Source organism: Onychomys torridus, chromosome 18 (assembly GCF_903995425.1).
Source record: "Onychomys torridus chromosome 18, mOncTor1.1, whole genome shotgun sequence".
NCBI lineage: Eukaryota > Metazoa > Chordata > Mammalia > Rodentia > Cricetidae > Onychomys > Onychomys torridus.
Window position 1 is genome coordinate 17985032 of NC_050460.1, and position 19882 is coordinate 18004913.

Here is a 19882-nt window from a genome sequence, read left to right on the forward strand (position 1 = left end):
TACACCCATGGTTAGCCACCATTGAACTCCATTAATGCACTGCTCCCAAATACTTCACCTTCTAATGTAACCTCCACTTCTTTCTCTATTAGCCATTACTTCTAGATGCTTCATCTCCTGCTTGTTTCAATCCATGCTCTTTCAAACATTCACATAGTTTCACGGCACCTCACAAATCTGTCATAGATACCCTTTCTCCCTATTCATCTTGACAATACTGCTGTAATTCTGAACACCACTCTTCAGTGGTCTCATTTCTTTGAATTTTTTTCTCTTGCATTTGCTTTTCATATTTCTCTACTTATCTCAGTTTTATTGCCATTTATTTGCTTTCCTGGAACAGTTTTCTGCCTCTAATTACAACTGAACATGTCTACAATTAGTGGCTAAGGAAGGGTTGTATCTTCTTATGTTTAAACATGTTGAATTTGGGGGAGCAAAATTACTTCCAATTGGCTTATATAGTAACCATCCATGGTTGTATGGAAAAATTAACCTAAAAATCTAAAATCTCAAATGAAGAAAGAAATGAGAGAAGATTCTTTGCAATAATGATGGAGGCAAGTGGAGTACAGTAAAATATCACTAAATGTTACAATATGTCTGGTTCTAAAATGTTAGCTACCATAGATCAAAAAATACTCTCCTGGTCTCACTAGATTAAAAAAAAAAAAAAGAAAAGAAACTTCTTTAGGGATGAATACCATGTAGTAGTAAGAAGAGTCACATTCTGAGCAGTGGTACCATCCAAATCAATTCTTTTTTATTTTTTTTGTGTGGTGTAGTTTGATTTAAATAACTTCTTATTGCTTATTGGTAGAAGGTGGCAATTGGAGAGAATAATGTGGGTCAATTCAGCTTCTTGATGATAGGAAGATCTTGAAAGTCCCCACTATCTTTCTGAGCTTTCATTTCCTTCACCTGTGAAATGGAATGTTGTCCCAATAGATGTTATGAGGAATATACACATAACTTTAAAATATATTTATTTATATCAATGTAGAATGTCATGAGTGCTGATATCCTAATGTGCAAGATCAAAAGAGGGCATATAGTTAACACATCTAAGGATTCAGTACACTGAAGTTGCATATTAGGTTGTTTATCAATCAATTCCTTTATTGATTACACCATGTCTAAAACCTACCATGTGCCATGAATGACAATAAACACCAGAGATATCATGTTAGGTATAACAAAATCCTTAAATTTAAGAGATACACATCAGGAAATAATATATAAAGTAATAAACATATTGTATAACAAACAATAAAAACTAGAATTGCAAAGAATGAGGTTGGAGCACCACTGGGTACATAGGAAGTCTTTTGTAGATAAATTATCCTTTAAAAATTGACTTTTACCCTTACATAAGCAAATGAATTTTACCAGAGAAGCAAACAGAGTAGGCAGTAAACTGTAGAAATATCTATCAGGAAAAAACCCAAGCATAGGGAAAAGTATAAGTGCAATTTTTTTCTGTCTCTTTGGCAATACAAATGAATGTGGCTGGTTACCTGCAAGGTCAGATGAGCAGCATCAGCATTAGTATAACATGTAAAATGTGCTATGTGGCTAGCACTGCAGAGCACATTACTAATGGTAAATGACATGGATTTCATTGCTGCTGAGATGGGACTTGACCAAGAGATCTAACTAACTGTAGGAATGCATGGGTGAAATATAAACAGAATGCCTCTGGCTGTTGATGACAGAGATAAAACAAAGCTACACAGAGAAACCCTATCTTGAAAAACCAACCAACCAAACAAACAAACAAAAATATCAATTTGGGTCAGAAGTCTGGTCAGGGAAAACAAAGAGGAATTTCCCAGGTGAAAAGTCTTATAGTAGGCTGTCATCCAGAAAAAAAAATTTAAAAAGGTCATATTCAGGATTTATTAAAAATAGAATTCACTGAATTTACTAAAGCACTGAACACAAAGTATGGATGGAAGAGAAGATGAAAGAATGACCCTTGGAAAATCAAGAGAGAAGTTTACTTGAAAGAGAAAATTCAAGCTAGGCATTGAGAATATGTTAGGTTTGTGATGCCTATCCATCTACAAGATCTCTAAATGGAGATGTTGAGTAACTAATTATGTGTGACAACTGGTACCTCAAAGAATCAGTCATGGACAGGCATATAAATTTAAATTTTACTTAATGTTTAAATTGTTAAGATTTAAGAACGGCCCATTACAAAATAGAAAACAGGACTAGAAAAATAATTATTATTTTTTTTCCTTTTTGGAGTGCAGAGAAAGACCATAATAATAATTATAATAAAGAAGGACCTAAAGAGTTTATTAGTAGCTTCACTCACAGATGAATTAGCTGATGGGATAAATCTATGTACAGTTAGTGGTGGTGGTGGTGGAGCTGAAAATGTCAATAACTTCTTGGGTTTTGACTGATATCTAAGCATAGCATTGGATATGATGAAAGAGAGAGAGAGAGAGAGGGAGAGAGAGAGAGAGAGAGAGAGAGAGAGAGAGAGAGAGAGAGAGAGAAATTTATTGATTTTTCTTATTTTACAGCCACTGAAATGCTAAGAAAAATTCCACCAAGTTAGGGTACATAATAGGCCCCATCTGCCAAGAGGATACCTGGAAAAAACTGAAGATAATTAAAGAAGCCAAATACTGTTATCTTGGGTAGCTGCAGACTTAAAGGGAACACTGCAGTCTATAAATATGCAAGAAGATAATGAATCATTTATTACCCTTCTACATATCTCCACCACACCCAAATATCTCAAGGAATGGAGCTGTCTGCATACTTAAGGTAGCCTTATCTGAGTCTCTCCCAGGTTTTCACCAGTATAGGCCAAGTTAGCCTTCCAAATGAAATTATTTCTTCTTTCTCTGCATAAGCCTGGAATATTTTCAACACAATATAAATCCAGATGGATTACCAGTATCAGCACCAGGACCCCTCAGCATGAGCCCATTCTATTCTTTCTTTGTGAGTATCAGTTCTGATTCCTTCTCAGCAAGTATTTATTTAACAATAGCTATAAATACCTGTGTCTGTTTGGAAGCATAATTCTGTTTGGAAGCATAATTTCTGTACTCAGATAACCTCAACTTCAATGTAGGTTCAGTTTCTTATCCCTTGTGGTCATATGAGTATCATAATTTCTATACTACATGGCATATACAAGTCACAAGGGGCACCAAATCCTCCTAATAAGGTTGCTAAGAGAATAAATTAAAATAATAAAGGTTAAATTCCTGAAAAGTACATAGATTAAGAGTAAATATGAGAGCTCATGAACTCTGGACCAAGAATTAGGGAGCCTGCATGGGATCGACTTAGAAGCTCTATATATGTGTGACAGTTGTTTAGCTTGGTCTGTTTGTAAGGCTCCTAGCAGTGAAAACAGGACCTGGGCCTAGCGTTTAGCTGGCTTTTGGGAACCTGATACAAGGGGAGGAACTTGGTCCTGCCTCAACTTGATGTGCCATGCTTTGTTGAAAGCCATAGGAGGCCTGCCCCTTTCTGAATGGAGACAGAGGAGGAGTGGATGGTGAGGGGGCTAGACGGGAGGCCGGAGGGAGGAGAAATTGTGGTTGGTATGTAAAATAAAAATAATAAACTGTTTATGAATGTGTGACATTATTTTATTACTATTGCTTCTGTATGTGCTTAGAATTCTGGGTCCCTCTCTCTCTCTCTCTCTCTCTCTCTCTCTCTCTCTCTCTCTCTCTCTCTCTCCTAGAAAAGGATGAAGTGAGAAAAAAAAATGTATTGACCCATTGATCATAGTACTTCTTAGCTGTCATCAGAGAAGCTTCTTCTTGCAGTAGATGACAGTCACCACAGAGACCCTCAACTAGTCCTTGTACAGACAATGAGAGGCTGTGGAATACTCAGCCCTACATGGGACATCTATATCAAACCTCATCCTCCTAAGACTCAGGGATCATTATGGAAGAAGGAAGGAAATGATTATGAAAGACCAAGGTGCTAGACAACTTCAAGGAAAGTGTTTTCCAGACAACAGGGAGGATGCACAAATGAACTCACAGCAGCTGTGACAGCGTGTAAAAGACCTATGAATGTTCAAGCCAATCAAATTCCAGTACAGAGGAGGAGAGGTAGACAAATCCCACCACTAGCTGAGGAGCCATTGGCCTCTGATAACTGCTAAGAAGAGAAAGAAAGGCAGTGTGCTTACAGTGCTTGACTGGACTCCAGAGTAGGCCTCATACCCAACTAGTTGGACAAAAAAATTAGAATTACAGGTTTGGTGAAGAGGAGGAGGAGGTGGGGGAGGAAAACCCAAAGTTGGGGGAGGTAGGAAGGAGGTGAGAATGGAAAGGGTAGATCCGAAATGAGTTGGGCGGGGTGAATATGTTCAAAATTCATCATATAAGATTGTCAAAGAATTAAATATTATAAAAAATGTTTTAGAATTAACATTACAAACAATACTTTTGAAATATAATTTAAAGAGATTTTAAGACAGGTCTCATAATGTTATTTGTAAAATCAAGCCACACTGATATTTTTCATGTTAAATCAACGTATTTTTGTGGATATGATGATGCAACATTTCATACAATAATTGTTCCTTCTGATCATCTTGAAGATGAGATATGAATTTTAGCTAACTGGTTTTAATTCAACACCACACAGCCATTGTCAGACTTGGGTTGGAGGTGAGACCTGGCCTTTTCTATTCCATATAAAACTCAGAGGATGACTCTGGGCCTTTCACTAGAAAGTGTCTTTTAAAGACCAGTAATTGGTAATTGCTCATATTACCAGATTGAAAATATAAATGGATATTTTAAGCAAAATAGAAAATAAATATCCTTACAACAGTGTTCTCACCTATATATTGAAATAGTATAATTTAAAAGAAATGATGGTAGTATTGGATGACATACACCACACAAGTTACAACAAACACATGTCTACAAAAGGCATTTACTAGTACAAACAGGAACATAATACAGGCTTTAAATGTCTAAACAGTTTCCTTAAATCAATTCATCATTTTAACTTTCTTTCAAACAAAACTTTGCACCTTTATTTAAACAACAGACTCCTGTGTGGTCCTTCAGAACCCAGCCTGCCTTGATATCACATTGAACAACATATCCTCAGACACACTTCCTACGTGCACATATATAATCTGTCATCCAGAGAGTGAAAAGAAGTTCAGCATCGTGGTTGGGGATTTAGCTTAGTGGTAGAGTGCTTGCCTAGCAAGCACAAGGCCCTGGCTTCAGTCCTCAGCTCCAAAATAAAAAGAAGTTCAGTATCTTTGTTTGCCATCATCTTGCATTTACCACTTCTTAGTAAAGAGATTCATCTCCTCCCCTCATATAAACCATTGTTGTTTCCTTCCCTCTCTGCCTCCATTGACCTTTCTGCCCCTTCTTTCTTTCCTCCATCAGTCAGTCTTTGTCACTCCCTTCATTTCCCTCGCCTCTCTTCTTCCCTGCCACCTCCCTCTGTACCTCTTCTCTCCTTTCACATCCCTCTTTTGCTCTGTGTGTGTGTTTGTGTGTGTGTGTGAGTGTGTGTGTGTGTGTGTGTGTGTGTGTGTGTGTGTGTGTATGTGTTTGCATGCTTGTATGAGACCACATGCATGTAGGTACCTGTTGAGGCCAGAAGAGGTGATCATATCATAGAACTAGAGTTCTAGGCAGGTGAGAACCACCAAAACTGAGTGCTGAGAGCCAACTTCCCTTCTCTGGTAGAGCAGCAAACACTCTTAAGCACTAAGCCATCTTTCCTGCACAGAGCCTCATCTTTTTATGAGAATTTATTTCTAGGACTATCCCAGAGCTACAGTGGTGGCAAGATCAATCCCCTGGGGGCCTTGCTCTTCATTTTGTAATTGGACTCGGAAGCACTTTTAACAGGGAGATGACAGTGGACTTGAAGAAACAAGTAAGAGACAGGGACCATGAAAGATCACATGGTAGGAAATACCACAATGGCATTTGCTTGAGGAGCCAAAAGAATGAAGAGTGTCCTGAGAAGACAGAGAGGACTGTGCAAAGGACAAGACCCATGGACAGTTCAGAGTGGAAGGAAATTCAAGATGGCAGACCAGTATCTCTCAGAGGGACAGAACCACTGACAAGGAATTTTGCTTCAAGAATTAAACCTCAAGTTCTACCACTTACATGTTATTTAGGTGAGATTTGGAGCTTAGTATTGGTGGCTGGAAAGGGTTAAAATATAGAGGTATAAGGATGGTGTATCTGTACTTTACATAGGAGAAGGTAATGGGTTCCAAGTGACCAAAGGGCATGGGCTAACTCAGGTCCTTTCAAAACTTCCTAGTTTTTGGTCTCAATCTCAGAATCAGACCATGTTTGGGAAACATCATCTTTTGAAGTATATATATATATATATATATAAATTTCCATACAGGCAATCAGAACTCTTAGCAAATAAAATTTTTCAGTATTTGTTATAACACTCATAGAAAACTCATCCTGATTTTAGATCTTAAAAATGAAACCAATAAAAATATATACAAAGACGATATCTGAGAAGTAGTCAATGGCTGAGTTATAAAAACACACATAAAAATGTGCATATGCCTATGAAGTCCAGAAGGAGCTGGAGTTTAGGTCACTGTGAGCTCTCTGACTTCAGTGCTGGGAACTCTTGTCCTGTCCAAGAGCAGCAAATGCTCTTAACTACTCAACCACCTCTTCAGCCCGAGCCGGCTCTTGGTTTGCAACTTGCTTTGTGTATCTTCAGCACAGTTGGGTCACATGGTTTCTTACTGACCTCTAGCAGCTGAGTTCCATGCTTTCTTACGGTTGCAGGTACCATCACAGACACTGCATTTATAGCTTTCATATATCCTTCCTTTCAGTTCAGTGTGGCCCATAATTTCCAACTCCCACCACCACTCTGTAGGTCTTTGTCTCACAGCTTTCTCTACCCATGGAAGACTCTTTGCCTGAAGTGAAGAACAGTTATGAGGTCAGGGAATCAATATTCCCTCCACTATGGCTAGTGGGAGTTTATAAATATATACTGGTGCTGCAGGCTCTCTGTTTTAGCGGGGGTAACTGAGGACTGTGCTTCACTCTTGTCCCTCTGGGTTTCTTGACTTGAATGTCAGGCTTTGTCTCCCTTTCCTTACCGGTACGCCATGCATTGTATGAGGGCCCCCAAAGAAACTGTGCTGGAATTCTAATCTGCAGTACAAAATGGAATATTTCTTGAAAGTACAGTCTTTGTAGACTAATCAAGATAAACGAGACTGCAAGAGTGGGTTTTAAACCATTATGACTTTTAAACAGGGGATACATTTAGCCACAGAGGCAACACATCCAGAGAGAAGACACACAGGGAGAGAGCATCTTGCGAAGGCAGAGGTTGGAGAGCTACCTCTCCAGGGTCAGGGGCAGGGGAGACCAACAGAAGCTAGAGAAGGGATGTGCAATAGTTTCCCTGGAGCCTCCCTTGGAACATGCTCATTTCTGACTCTCAGCCTGTATGTGGCACTGTGAAATGATGAGGAACTGTTTGCTGCTTCAAGGCACACAATCTCTGGTACACTTTAAGGCTATCTGTCCCCCATTTAAAAATATTTCCTTATTATCTTTCTAACCGTTCCTTTGCCTTTAAAATGAACTAACTGTACTTGAACTACATTATTTTTTCCTCCTCCTCCTCCTCTTCTTCTGCCACACAATCCCTCTCTGCAGTTCAAGCTGCCCTTGACCTTGCAATCCTTCTGCCTCTACTGAACTCACACTAACACAGCACCATTCACCATGCCTGAATGTACTTGAACTTATAGTTCAGATTCCTATATGACTAAAATACATTTTTTTTCCAATAGAATTTGAGGTCCTTTTAAAGAAATAATGAGCATCCTGCTCTCTTCTGTGTTTTACAATTTATTTTATTATTCTACGTGTGAGTTTGTCTACATATAAGTCTATGGATCACATGCAAGCTGGATGCCCAAAGAGGCCAGGGGAAGACATCAGACCCCCTGAGACTGGGGTCTCAGTTGTATGTGGCCATGGGAGTTCTCATATTCATTTCTGGGTCATCTGGAAGAACAGCCAGTGCTCTTAACTGCTGAGTCATCTCTCCAGCTTCGTTTGCTGTTTTTAATACTTCTGATCACTAGCTAAATACTTTTTGTGGTTTTGGAAAGGATGGGGTGAGAAAAAAGAGGGACATAACAAAAAATAATAAGCAAAGACTGTAAGAATACATGTAGTTGATCACATGTAAACAAGTAAAGAAAAAACAAATCTAGACTAAACCAAGGTCACTTTACTGTTGTGTCATGGGATTAGAATTGTCTCACTGCTCCTTTTAGCTTTTTAATAAAATAAGGAATGTTATTAAATCAAACTGAGACAAATAAACATTTTTGTATGTTTTTAAATGGTTTAAGAGCATATGTTTAAATACTACTCATTGTAAATAACAACCCTACTGCAATAGTCTGTTGAGATATTTAGGAATCAGAGTGCTATTCCTACCCTGAGTAAAGAATATGTAGAAGCCACGTCTACAGCTTCTGCCAACAGAGCTCTACTGAAGAACTATATTTATGCACATTTGAATGAAAATAAGAATTCAGTTGTTTTTAGTCTTTTAAAACAAAGGTTCCCTCCAGGGGAATAAATGAAGATGTTATTGTGTTGTAAATCTCTTCTAGAATTACTGGTAGTATCTTTAAAATATTAAAGGAGAAAAATAGTTTGACTTGAAGTTGATGGATGCATGCCCTGAGCCCCTTTGGTGACTTTTCATTCTACAGTTTGCAACTCAGTCTGAAATGCTGAAACTGATTTACAAGAAAATGAGAGGTACACCCAGGAGCAGAGGGCTATTCGGAGATTTCTCCCACCACCGATTTGGCTGTGTCCAGACATAAGTTTTTGAAGAAAGAGAACAAAAGTGAGAAGAGGGTCAGAGTCAGAGCTGGCTATGCAGGGCAGCTGCACTAGTACTGCCACCCAGCAAGGAGAGCAGCAGCAGCCTCCTAGTGTACGTAAGTCACCAGCCTGTGCTTGAAAATTTATTTCGTAGTACCAGGCATCAAACCCAAGGCATTGTACATGCTTAACAACTGCTCTACTAGGGAATCTGCATCCACCCCCAAGACCATACACTAGATGTGACATTTGCTAACTATAAGCACAGCTTTTGACTAGGAAGAGTGATCAATGGTGGTAGTAGAAACTGAGTAACTAAAATTTTCTTGTAGTATTCTTGAAGACTTCTGTGACCTGCAACTTTCCAGGTAAGCCTCACATTTAACTCTTTCAATACCACGTTGTAGTCTGGAAGCAACAACTGTTATTTAGGTTTGTACATGATACCTTTAAAATATGGATTAAAAACAAAACAGAGGTATCCCAGAGTTCATTGTGGGGTGTTTTATGTTTTGTTTTGTTTTTTTTTTAATCTTTTGGGTTTCTTTTCTTTTTTTTTCTTTCATTTTAAACAGTGAGACCTCTTAAGTACCAAGCTAAAAACAAGTAAGGAAAATAATGATTAAATGGGATGGTCAAAAATTAGATTATACAAAATGCTCTAGGGTTCTAAATTATTATATACTTCCTAATATCCATATTTTAAATACATCCACCATGTGCTTAACTAAAGTAAAAATATAAATACCAACAGCTGTATACCCCAAGAGATATAAATTACATCATGTATTTGGAACAAAGAAGAAAATTTATCAATCAATGAATAATTACTTACTGGCTAATAGGTTTACAGAATTGTGCCAAGAATATTTGGGATTCAAAGTATACCAGATATCCTGTAGGCAGAATAATCATTGCTCACATGCCATTTCAACAGAATATAATACATATTTGGAGATGTGAAAAGTTGGAATTATATCAGAAGAGAGAAGAATCATTACTAACTTTGCCATTCAGAGAAGATACAATTGACAAACACATCAAACTAAAAATGGAGGAACAGTATCCACACATGAACACAGCAGGAATGTGAAGGCTAAAAAAAAACAGCCCCGCTTGTCTAAAATAGTAGTACCCAATGGGATAGAACAAAAAAAAATGAAGCAAAAAACAGGTAGCAGCCAACATGAGAAGGCCTTAAAGACCAGGTCAGGGACTCGGAGGCACTGGGAAAGGCTTAGGGTACAGAACAAACTACACACTTCCAGCCACAGGTGTAATCTGGAGGTAGACTGTGAGTTGCAATGACTAGCATCTAGACCATGAACTACAAACTCAAGGCCAGGAAAACGGCGAGACAGAGCCTTGCTGGAGGCCAAAAAACAAAGGAACACATTCCAGGAGTCCAACAACAGTCGAAACCCCAAATTACAAGCAGGAGTTTGTCCAAAAGGATCTTCTTATTGGCTGCCTCACTGAATAGACTGTATCTTTTCAACAAGGTCACTGGAGGACTCTGGAAACAAATTCATAAAGCTTTGAACTGGCCAGTGACATTGTTCTATGGTTATCCTATTTTCCTCCTGCTAAATCAATGTTAGCTTTTAATATATTTTACTTAACAATTCTGAACCAATATGATTCAGAAATGTTTTAAATACACAGTAGAAACGCCACACTTGGATAGAACTATGAAAAAAATATGTGTATGTATTCTGTATGAAAAGAAACTGATGGGACAGTTATGTGCCACATAAATACCACATACCTGCCCCCAACATTATCCATACACTTAAAATTGAACTATTAAATTAAGAAAGGAGTATGGGTAGGAAGCCCATTTGGAATCAGGTTTTCCTTTGGCCACCACCATTACCATATTTAAATAGGCAATACAATTAATATCTCAATTTTAATCCTTTAATCACTTGGGAGGCTGTTCCCCTCTTCTGGCCAGTTTTAATAATGTAAATATCTCAGGTCATATGATGCAGATAGAGAGGGCAAGTAGTGCTGACTTGTTAAAGTATTTTCTGGCCAAAGTGTGATGTTTCAATATAGTCTACAAAGCAAAACAGACTTCCAGAATTTCTGTTTTTGTCATAACTGTGTATTTGCAAGACTAGGGTGGCATTTGGAAGATACAAGACACACAGGACTCCTCTGAATAGGCCCACTGTTTTGTGGGCAATCATTCCAGAAGTCTTTTGCAGGGGGCACACAAAACTTTAAAAAGCAGACCAAAGCAGGAAGGAGAGGAAATACCAGTTTCTTTCTGGGCCTCCCTCTTCGCTGCTTGGCTTTCTGGGAACACAGACACATCTGAAAATGTTCCTGTAAGGCAAGGGAGAAGAAGACAGACTCAGTCATCTGGAGATAACCAGGTGCTCAGCAAGCTGCTAGATCTGAGCAGGGCTGAGATGGCTCAACTCTGTTCAGCAAAGCAGGTAAGCAAGACACTTATCACTTCTGCATTTCCCCTCTGTGATCTCAGAGTCCCTTGTGGAATTTTATTTAAATGATTAAGACAAGGGTCAACTCTGAAAAGATCAGTGTAACAACTAGGCTCTGCTGAATCTTTCTTAGACCAGTCTGGGAATTCCAAAAGTAAGGAGTGAGAAAATTCCAAAGAGAAAGTAATGGAGAGAAAGACCAGTTTCAGGAATCATACTCTGAAGTCTTTCAGTATAAATTCTCTAAGATCACAGCTTCATTGTACTTTTGGTTTGCTCATTATTTATTTTTATTTATTTTTGAGACAGGTATTCTGAAGCCCAGGCTGCATTAGGACTCACTATGTACCCCAAACTGGCCTCAGATTTATGACAATCCTCCTGCCTCAGTCTCTTGAATACTAGGATTATAGGTGTGAGTCACCATAAGCAGCTTGACATTTTTGTTTGAAGAGAATCAGGGGTTTCCCTATGAATTTAATATTCAGTATCACAGGAATCTAGTAAGTATCTTATTAGTCTATGAGGTCATGAGAAAACAGTTTGGAAGAAATGTCACTTTATGTTGTCAGTTCCGCACAGGTAAAGACACAAGCGTGGACTTCTGCAGTAGGAACAGCCATTCTTGCCACCATCACCTGGGAAGACTAACTACTTATACCTAGGATGCTCTTGCTCCTAATTTGGAAGAAACAGTCTCTGCTGTGTTTGGTGTTTGTTATTGCTGGTTTTCTTTAACACACACACACACACACACACACACACACACACACACACACACACACACACCCTTGCCTGATCAATTATGTAATCTCAGAGCCTTTAACCCTTCCTAGATAGGTTATCTCTGAGACAGTTACAAGCCAAAGAAGCTGAGTTTACTGCACCCAGACACTGTAAAAGATTTCTTGCCTGTATATTTACTGAAAAGGATAAAACAGGCAGGATAAAGCAAACAAACAAATGAAGTTCCTTAACGCTCACATAAACTGGAGCGCCAAGAACTGTGAATTTTTCAGTTCTCACATCCCTCTCTAACACGTGAGGGCTGGGTTTACCTCTCTTTGAAGCAGTCCATGACTCAGTATTTCTTAACTACATTTATGACTTTTTGTAGGTCTTAATTCATTTCCTTATTGAAAGAGAGAGGGGGTTCGAGAGGGTAATGGGAAATGAAAATGCTCAACATTCTCCTAAGTACATGTATAAAATCAAAGTATTATAATAAAAAACTAAATTATTTTTCTAAACTGATAGATTTATAGACTTGATACAAAAATTTTTATGTTTATGAGTTACAATTTATTATAAAATACTAAATAAATATTAAAATAAATAATACTAAATAGTAAACTGAACCAAATATTTAATAGCTGGATAGAGTTTTGGCACTTGTCACATAAATCTGACCAGGCTGGATCCCTGGAACTAATGCAAAAAGCTAGAAGATGTGGTCCTTGCCTGTAATTCCAGCACTCCGATGATGAAATAAGATATGTAGTCAGGAGCATCTCTAGGAGGAAGCTCATGGTTCAACTAGTATGAGCTAGGATGCCATATAGCAACAGAAACAGCAAGAGAAAAACTGTTTCAACAAGGTGGAGGGCAAAAAACAATCACCAAATTCATATATGCACCTATATATACCCACCCACTCACATGTCTCACACACACACACACACACACACACACACACACACACACACACACCAAAATAAATAAAAACACAAAACCAAAACTGCAATGCTTTTCTTAAATCTCTGTGTTCTTTTCTTATGCAACATTAGCTATTAAAGCAAAAAAAAGTCTAAAGTTCATTTGTTCTTCATAAAAAAATGAAATATACTGGATTTGAAGCCATTAACTGCATATGTCCTATAATTCTTAATTTTAATTAAGTTGGCACAAGGTAGAATCACCTGGGAAAAAGTTTCAAGGAGGGGCTATCTATATCAGGTTGGCATGTCTGAGGGTGTTCATCTTGATTGCATTGATTGATGTGGGAAGTCTCAGCCTAGCATGAGTGTTAACATTTTATGGACTGGATGGGCCCTGGACCTAATGAAAAGAAGAGTTAGCTGAGTACTGGCAGGCATGCACCTGTTGCTTCCTTCTGACTGAAGATGTAATACGTGCTGCTCAACCTCCTCCTGCTGTTCCTTCCATGAAGTGATGGACAGCAACGTGGAATTGTGAGCTGAAATAAACTCTTTCTCCCCTAAATTGTATACATAAGGTGTTTTGTCACAGCAACTAGAACAAAACTGACTCCATGTCCTTATGAGCAAAACTAAGCCATCCAGAGAGATGCAGAAACACTGAGTAAATGGCAAGACTTCATTGTTTACTGAAGCCTTCATTTGTGCCTAGCTTGTCTTGTTAAGAAAGAATTCAAATTTGTGCCTATGAAATTCAACAGAAACTGAGTTTGGAGGTCATTCACAAAAAGTAATAGTTTTCCACAAAAATCAAGGACCTATTGATCCTGTTTTCTTTTGTCCTTTCTCCTCCCTGATACTCATGTACTTTTCCCTCCCTCTTATCTCCCTCCCTTCCTTTCTCCCTCCCTCCATCCCTTCCTCCCTTCCTTTCTTTCATTATAAACTGGGTCTCACTATGGTCTCACTAACCTAGGCTGTAGGATCACATGTTGCTGAACATTTACCCTCCATTTTCCTGCCTCAAACCCCCAAGTCTTGGGATTAAAAATGAGAGCCATTATGTCTGGTGGATGCTTATTTGTGTTTGGTTTTTGGATGAGAATTACAGGAGTTAAAAAAATAAAAAATAAAAATAAAAAAAATAAACTTACTTAGTTGTTCAGATGTAACCTCTAGATTTTTCATATTGAAGATGACCACAGCACAAAGATGTCTGTATAAACTACACTACATACTTGTATTCGTGAAACATAAGAAGGTAAAAAATACAGAGGAAAGAGTCTCTACTCGTGCTAAAGAACAAAGTGACTAGAGGACTATTTAGAGTCAGGAGCCAGACCAATTTTAAGGATGGCTAGGATTCAGGTCAGGTTCAGAACGAAACCTGGTATAATTACTAGCTTCCACCTGAACTGTTTTCTTAACTTTCAGATAAGAACACAATCAACTATTCTTGCTCTCCACACAGCAGATGGGCAAAAATGGCTTGCTAGGTTAACTCTCTAGTCTAGTGGTGTATATTGTGTAGCTGAACTGAATCTTACTCCAAAAATTTCCCTAGGGTGGAAAGATGGCTCAGTGGGTCAGCTGTTTGCAGCATAAACATGGATACCTGATTTCAAATGTCCAGAACCTATGTAAAACCAGGTACAGTAGTATGAGTCTGCAATGAGATCTGAGGCAGAAATAGGAGAATCTCTATATCTCACAGGCCAGCTTAGTTTGCCTAAGCAGCATTAAACAGCAGAGAGACCAAGTCTCAAACAACCTTGACAGCAAGGATCCACACTGGAGACTGTCTTCTGATCTCCACGGGTGTGCTGTGGTATGCGCATGCCTACCCTCTCCTGACCCCCATAAATGCACTGAATATTCATTCCTACATCAGACATCTTTACCAATCCATCCAAGGAGGAGCGGGTATCTCAGAAGGGAAGACTGTAAGAATTGGAGAAAATGCAAGTGTTGTAGATGGAATATTTTGTTCTAGCATAATAGAACCATTTCTGGTTTGAATTGTCAGCACCCATAATTAGCTGATGGGACCCATTAACTTTGCATTACAAAAAAAGGAATGGGGTCCCAAGGTCCTTTGTATCTCCAAGAGACAATTAATGGGTACCATGAGTAAAGCCTGGAGATAAAGGATGCTAGGAGGAGTTCACTTGCCAAACCCTTCCTCAAAGAGGTTATGGGAAGAATAGTCTTTTACTGATGTAGGTTTCCCATGCTCCTGTGAGTAATCCTTCACACAAGTTCTATAAACAACATTAATTATATGCACTGTTTCACAAAAGTAGACTTGATTGGGATTATTTATCTTCTGTCCTTGGTGCCAATCTGTGACAACATTCACAAAACTCTGGTACATTCTTTTTCAGTCTGTAGGGGTTTTTGTTTTGTTTTGTTTTGTTATTTTGAGATAGGGTCTCTTTATATAGCCCTAGCCTCTTTGGAATTTCCTATATAAACCAACTTTGCCTCAAATGTGACAATTCTCTTGTCTCTGTCCTTTGAATGCTGGGTTTACAGATGTTTTCCAACCATGTTCTCTCTCTCTTTCTGTCTCTCTCTTCCTCCTTTTAAAAGCAGTGAAAGAACTTTGGTTCATTTGATAACATTATTGATTATATTTTAGATTATTTCAAGGATAAAATTTCAGAGAACTTTTTAGTGCATATGTTGCAGTTCTTTGGGTTTTATCAATGATGTTTATATTACACTGGAATATGTAACTACAGGGCATCTGAACATTAATTTTAAGGTTTTAGGAGAGGTAAACATACTTTGGAAGTTACATGTAACATGTTGGTCTTCAGCCTTTTGGGGCATGCTGTGGCCTGTGCTTCTTCCATTACCAATATTCTTTAATCTCTTAATGTCCCTCTACCAGTTAGAACAACTTTAACTTGACTTTTCTATTGCCAAGATTAGTATCTCTTTCAAGTAGATCTATGGACATTTTTGTTGTATAATTAATATGTGATATGGGAATTCAAGTAATTTTACCATCTTGAAATTCAACTAGTGTTCTTCTATCTTACCAACAAATAGCTTTGCATTCTAGGAGATTTATCATGGCTTGTGAAAGAATATAAATTTATTCATTTATTCATACCTTTCTTGTATGTACTCTAATATGTCAGCATCATTTAAGAACCCTTTCTGACCATCTAATATACTAAACTAAATAGACAGCCCACTGTGCACTAACTTACGGTATACTTTATAGATTTAACCAAATTTTGGTTAATTATCACAAAGAGCAGGGTTGATGAAAAAGATGATATGTTTCAATAAACTTTTTATTTAGATAGAATATAAACCTGGACTCTGCCCCTCCCTGTGGTGAGTGCTTGCCTCTGTTTTACAGCAGATAAGAAGCTTAAATGAAACTCACAGCACTGCAAACACTAGTTCCACTCTGTATAAGGATTTCTCTCGGGCTTGTTCTCAAAAGTCCATAGCCTAATATCCTAGGACCCTGCTTCCACAAATCACAGCTAGGCATCTCATTTTACATGCCTTAAAATACCACAAATCACTATAGGGCATCTTATCTTAGCAGCCTTAAGGGGCAGGATTTTGTGTACAGTCTGTCTCCAGCCTGCCCAGATTTAAATTTAGTCTCTGCCACTTACTACTCAGTGACCTCCGAGAAGTGTCTTAACTTTTCTTGGCCTCTGTTTCAAAGGGGTTATAATGGTGCCTCCAAACACACAATAAACATTAGCACTGCTGGGAAAGCAGTGTGCCATCCTCCATTCTTTTCTCAGTCTTGAATGCGTTACAAGGATATTGCCTTGAGTAAAGAAACTAAAACATCCAAGGACAAGGGCAAAGCAGGTACTATTCCTCCTATAAGCAAGTACAAAAGAAGCTGGACCAGTTCCTGGCCTTTGTTAGAGAGAAGTAATGAAGAGGGAGGAGGGGCCCAGAAGGAAGGAACTTCCAGAGGAAGTGGGAATGTCCAGGGGATTGTTCTCATACTCCGGTTCCATAAGATGAGTGGGCCTGACAACTGAATCCACTGGGGATAGATGAATGTCTCAGGAGACTGTGTTATAGTAGATGCTGATAACCTCAGTATTGGGGAAGCTAAGAACAGGGGAATTCCAGGCCAGCCTGGGCTACATAGCTAAACCTCATCCCAAAGAAAGAGGAAGACTGAATGCCATTGTCACTGGCAAAATGGGCAGTAAAAAGAGTGCTGACAGACTGAATTCCAGTGGTTGGGAAGAAGATGTTTCACAGCCAATCACTTTAAAATGTTGAGTTCCATAGGGCCTCCTAAAAAGCTGCTATCAAAGTCCCCTAAGAAAACAGTTAGCCTCCACCCCCACAGGGGATGATGAAGGTTGCTCAGTGTGGAACAGAGAAGCAACGAGGAATCCTCAAAGCAGTCAGACATACTCTGGATGCCACAAGAAGAATCTTTTCTTTCCTACCCTGGGGCTAAGCACCAGAGTGACAACGTAATATGGAAGGAGCTAGGAGTGTGTGAGTAGACTGTGAACCAGCCATACACTAGACAATGGGTGTCCTACACTAGGGAGACTGGTCAGTAGCCAAAAGGCAAGGAAAGAAATTATTACACTAAATATTGGAGGATAGATACAGGCTGAATATTAGTGTTCTCTCTCTCTCTCAATTATGAATATAATTATATTTCCCCCTTCCCTTTCTTCCCTCCAAACCCTTCCCTGTTGTTTCATATACATACCCTCTTTTTTCATTAATTGTTGTTGAATACATAAATGTATATTTATGTGCATATATTCCTAAACATAAACTTCTAAGTCCATATAATATTGTTTGTATGTATATTTTCAGGGCTGCCCATTTCACACTGGGCAAGCAATTGGTTTGCTCTTCTTTGGGGAAGACTAAATTTCTGACTCCCAGCTTTCCTCAGTGTGGGGTTGAGGCCCCCTAGGCTTTTCCCCCATCCACTTGGGAAGGCCCATTGGTGTCATCCTTGTTCAGTTCACATTGGGGCCATCTTAGAAATGAACGTAGCTGAGAAGTGTAAGTTGGATGGGGACCACAACCAGAGAGATGAACTCACAGCTGCAGTGTTCATAGTCTCAAGAAGGGAGTTCTAACATGAAACAGAAGAATAATGTGAAGTTCCATCCTTCTGATCTGAAACTTCTCAATCAAAAGGAAGGAAGGAAGGAGTGAGGTAGAGAGGGAGGGAGGGAGGGAGGGAGGGAGGGAGGGAGGGAGGAAGGGAGGGAGAGAGGGAAAGAGGAAGGGAGGAAGGGAGGGAGGGAGGGGAGGGGAGGGAAAGAGGAAGGGAGGGAGGGGAGGGGAGGGAAAGAGGAAGGGAGGAGGGAGGGAGGGGAGGGAGGGAAAGAGGAAGGGAGGGAGGGAGGGGAGGGAAGGGAAAGAGGAAGGAAGGGAGGGAGGGGAGGGAAGGGAAGGGAGGGAAAGAGGAAGGGAGGGAGGGAGGGGAGGGAAGGGTAGGGAAGGGAAAAAGAAAAAAAGGAAAAGAGGTTGACCATAGCCGTTGCTTACACAAAATTGCACTCCAGAACACCCCTAGGCAAAACAATAGGAATTTTGCAAAATCTTGATCATTATTTTATCTTAAAACACACTCCTTTGTCCTTTTCCCCTGAAATAATCTCTAATTTTGCAAGTCCAGCTCAGGATTTTTCTTAGCATTTGTGAGCATGCCTTCAGTGTGGACTCCTCACTTAGGTAGGAAGGCTCAAACCAACAAGGTGGCTGACACAAGAGCAGTGCACACTTACTCACTGCTCATGGAACCTAGTTCAATATCCCCAGCAGGAAGTAAGCACTTTCTCAAAAAATGAAACTGCAGGAGTAGAAGAAACTCCTAAAAATAGATAGCAAGGATCAATAAAGATAGTCCTGAGAAATAACTCCATATATTCATGTCCTTAATTATTCTTTAATATTTCTTTTAAAACTTTTGTACTATTTCTCCCCAAAAGAAAGGCTATATATCTTTAGCAAACATTATACCAAAGAGCATTTAGGCTTTAGGAGTGAGGTAGGCATATAGTTTCTTTTGTGGTGTTAGTCAGCTCTATCCTATATCCCAGTATTACTTAAACTTGAATGATGTGGGAGACCATTCTTAGCAGGTCGAATTTCCATAGCTATAGCTGTATCTATTAAGATACACACTTCCTGTCTTCCTAATGCTATTAGAATGCCCACTGTTTTGCTGCTGTTTAACTGTACTATATTCAAATAAGCTATAATTAGATTCTAGAGTTGTCATTCCTCTGTAATAAAGTCCTTTCTGCCCTTACATCAAACTGGCAGAAGGGGTCCCTCCATTCCCCAGACACAGATTTGGAGTGTGTGAGGCTGATTCCTATCTGGTTAGTAAACATTTTATCAAACAATCATTTTCTCTCTTACTCTCTTGACTCTTTACATGCCCCATCAAACAGATTCCTGATGTGAGTAAGTGTGTGCGTATGTGTGTGTGTGTGTGTGTGTGTGTGTGTGTGTGTGTGTGTGTCCCTTATGCAATTTTGGGTGCCGGTATTCACATTCACATACTGTTATTTCCTAAATACTTTATCTTGATTCTGGATCCCCTGTCCAAGGTGTGTTCTCTGGATCCACATCCTCCCCATGTGGAGGTCCAGTTGGGTGTAGGTATAGGCCTGTTGTGTGCTCAGCCTTTGATTCTAGCACATCCTGAGACCTCTGCAGAAGCTGAAGCCCACTCTACTGTCCCTTCTCTAGGTTCCTTCTAGTCTTCACTCACCTTTTGTTGTTAATACTTTCATGGTGAGCAGAGGGCACTTGATGGATGTGTGGAACACAAGTCACTGTAAATATGTGGAGGTCAGAGGACACCTTTGTGGAGGTTTTTCTCTCCTTTCAGCTTTAA

At 39.2% G+C, this 19882-nt stretch overlaps 1 protein-coding gene across 30 annotated transcripts in view; it reads right to left on the reverse strand.

Moving 5' to 3' along the window:
- The window catches only part of Rims1 (regulating synaptic membrane exocytosis 1), a 499782-nt gene that overhangs the window by 303725 nt on the left and 176175 nt on the right, over positions 1 to 19882 (reverse strand). For 27 of the 30 annotated variants that reach the window (XM_036167450.1, XM_036167456.1, XM_036167455.1 and 24 more), the window contains exon 3: positions 11154 to 11222. The exons of the other annotated variants lie outside the window; for them this stretch is intronic. In XM_036167450.1, the coding sequence (XP_036023343.1) occupies positions 11154 to 11222 (69 nt within the window). The remainder of the gene's footprint in view (positions 1 to 11153; positions 11223 to 19882) is intronic. 30 annotated transcript variants of the gene reach the window in all.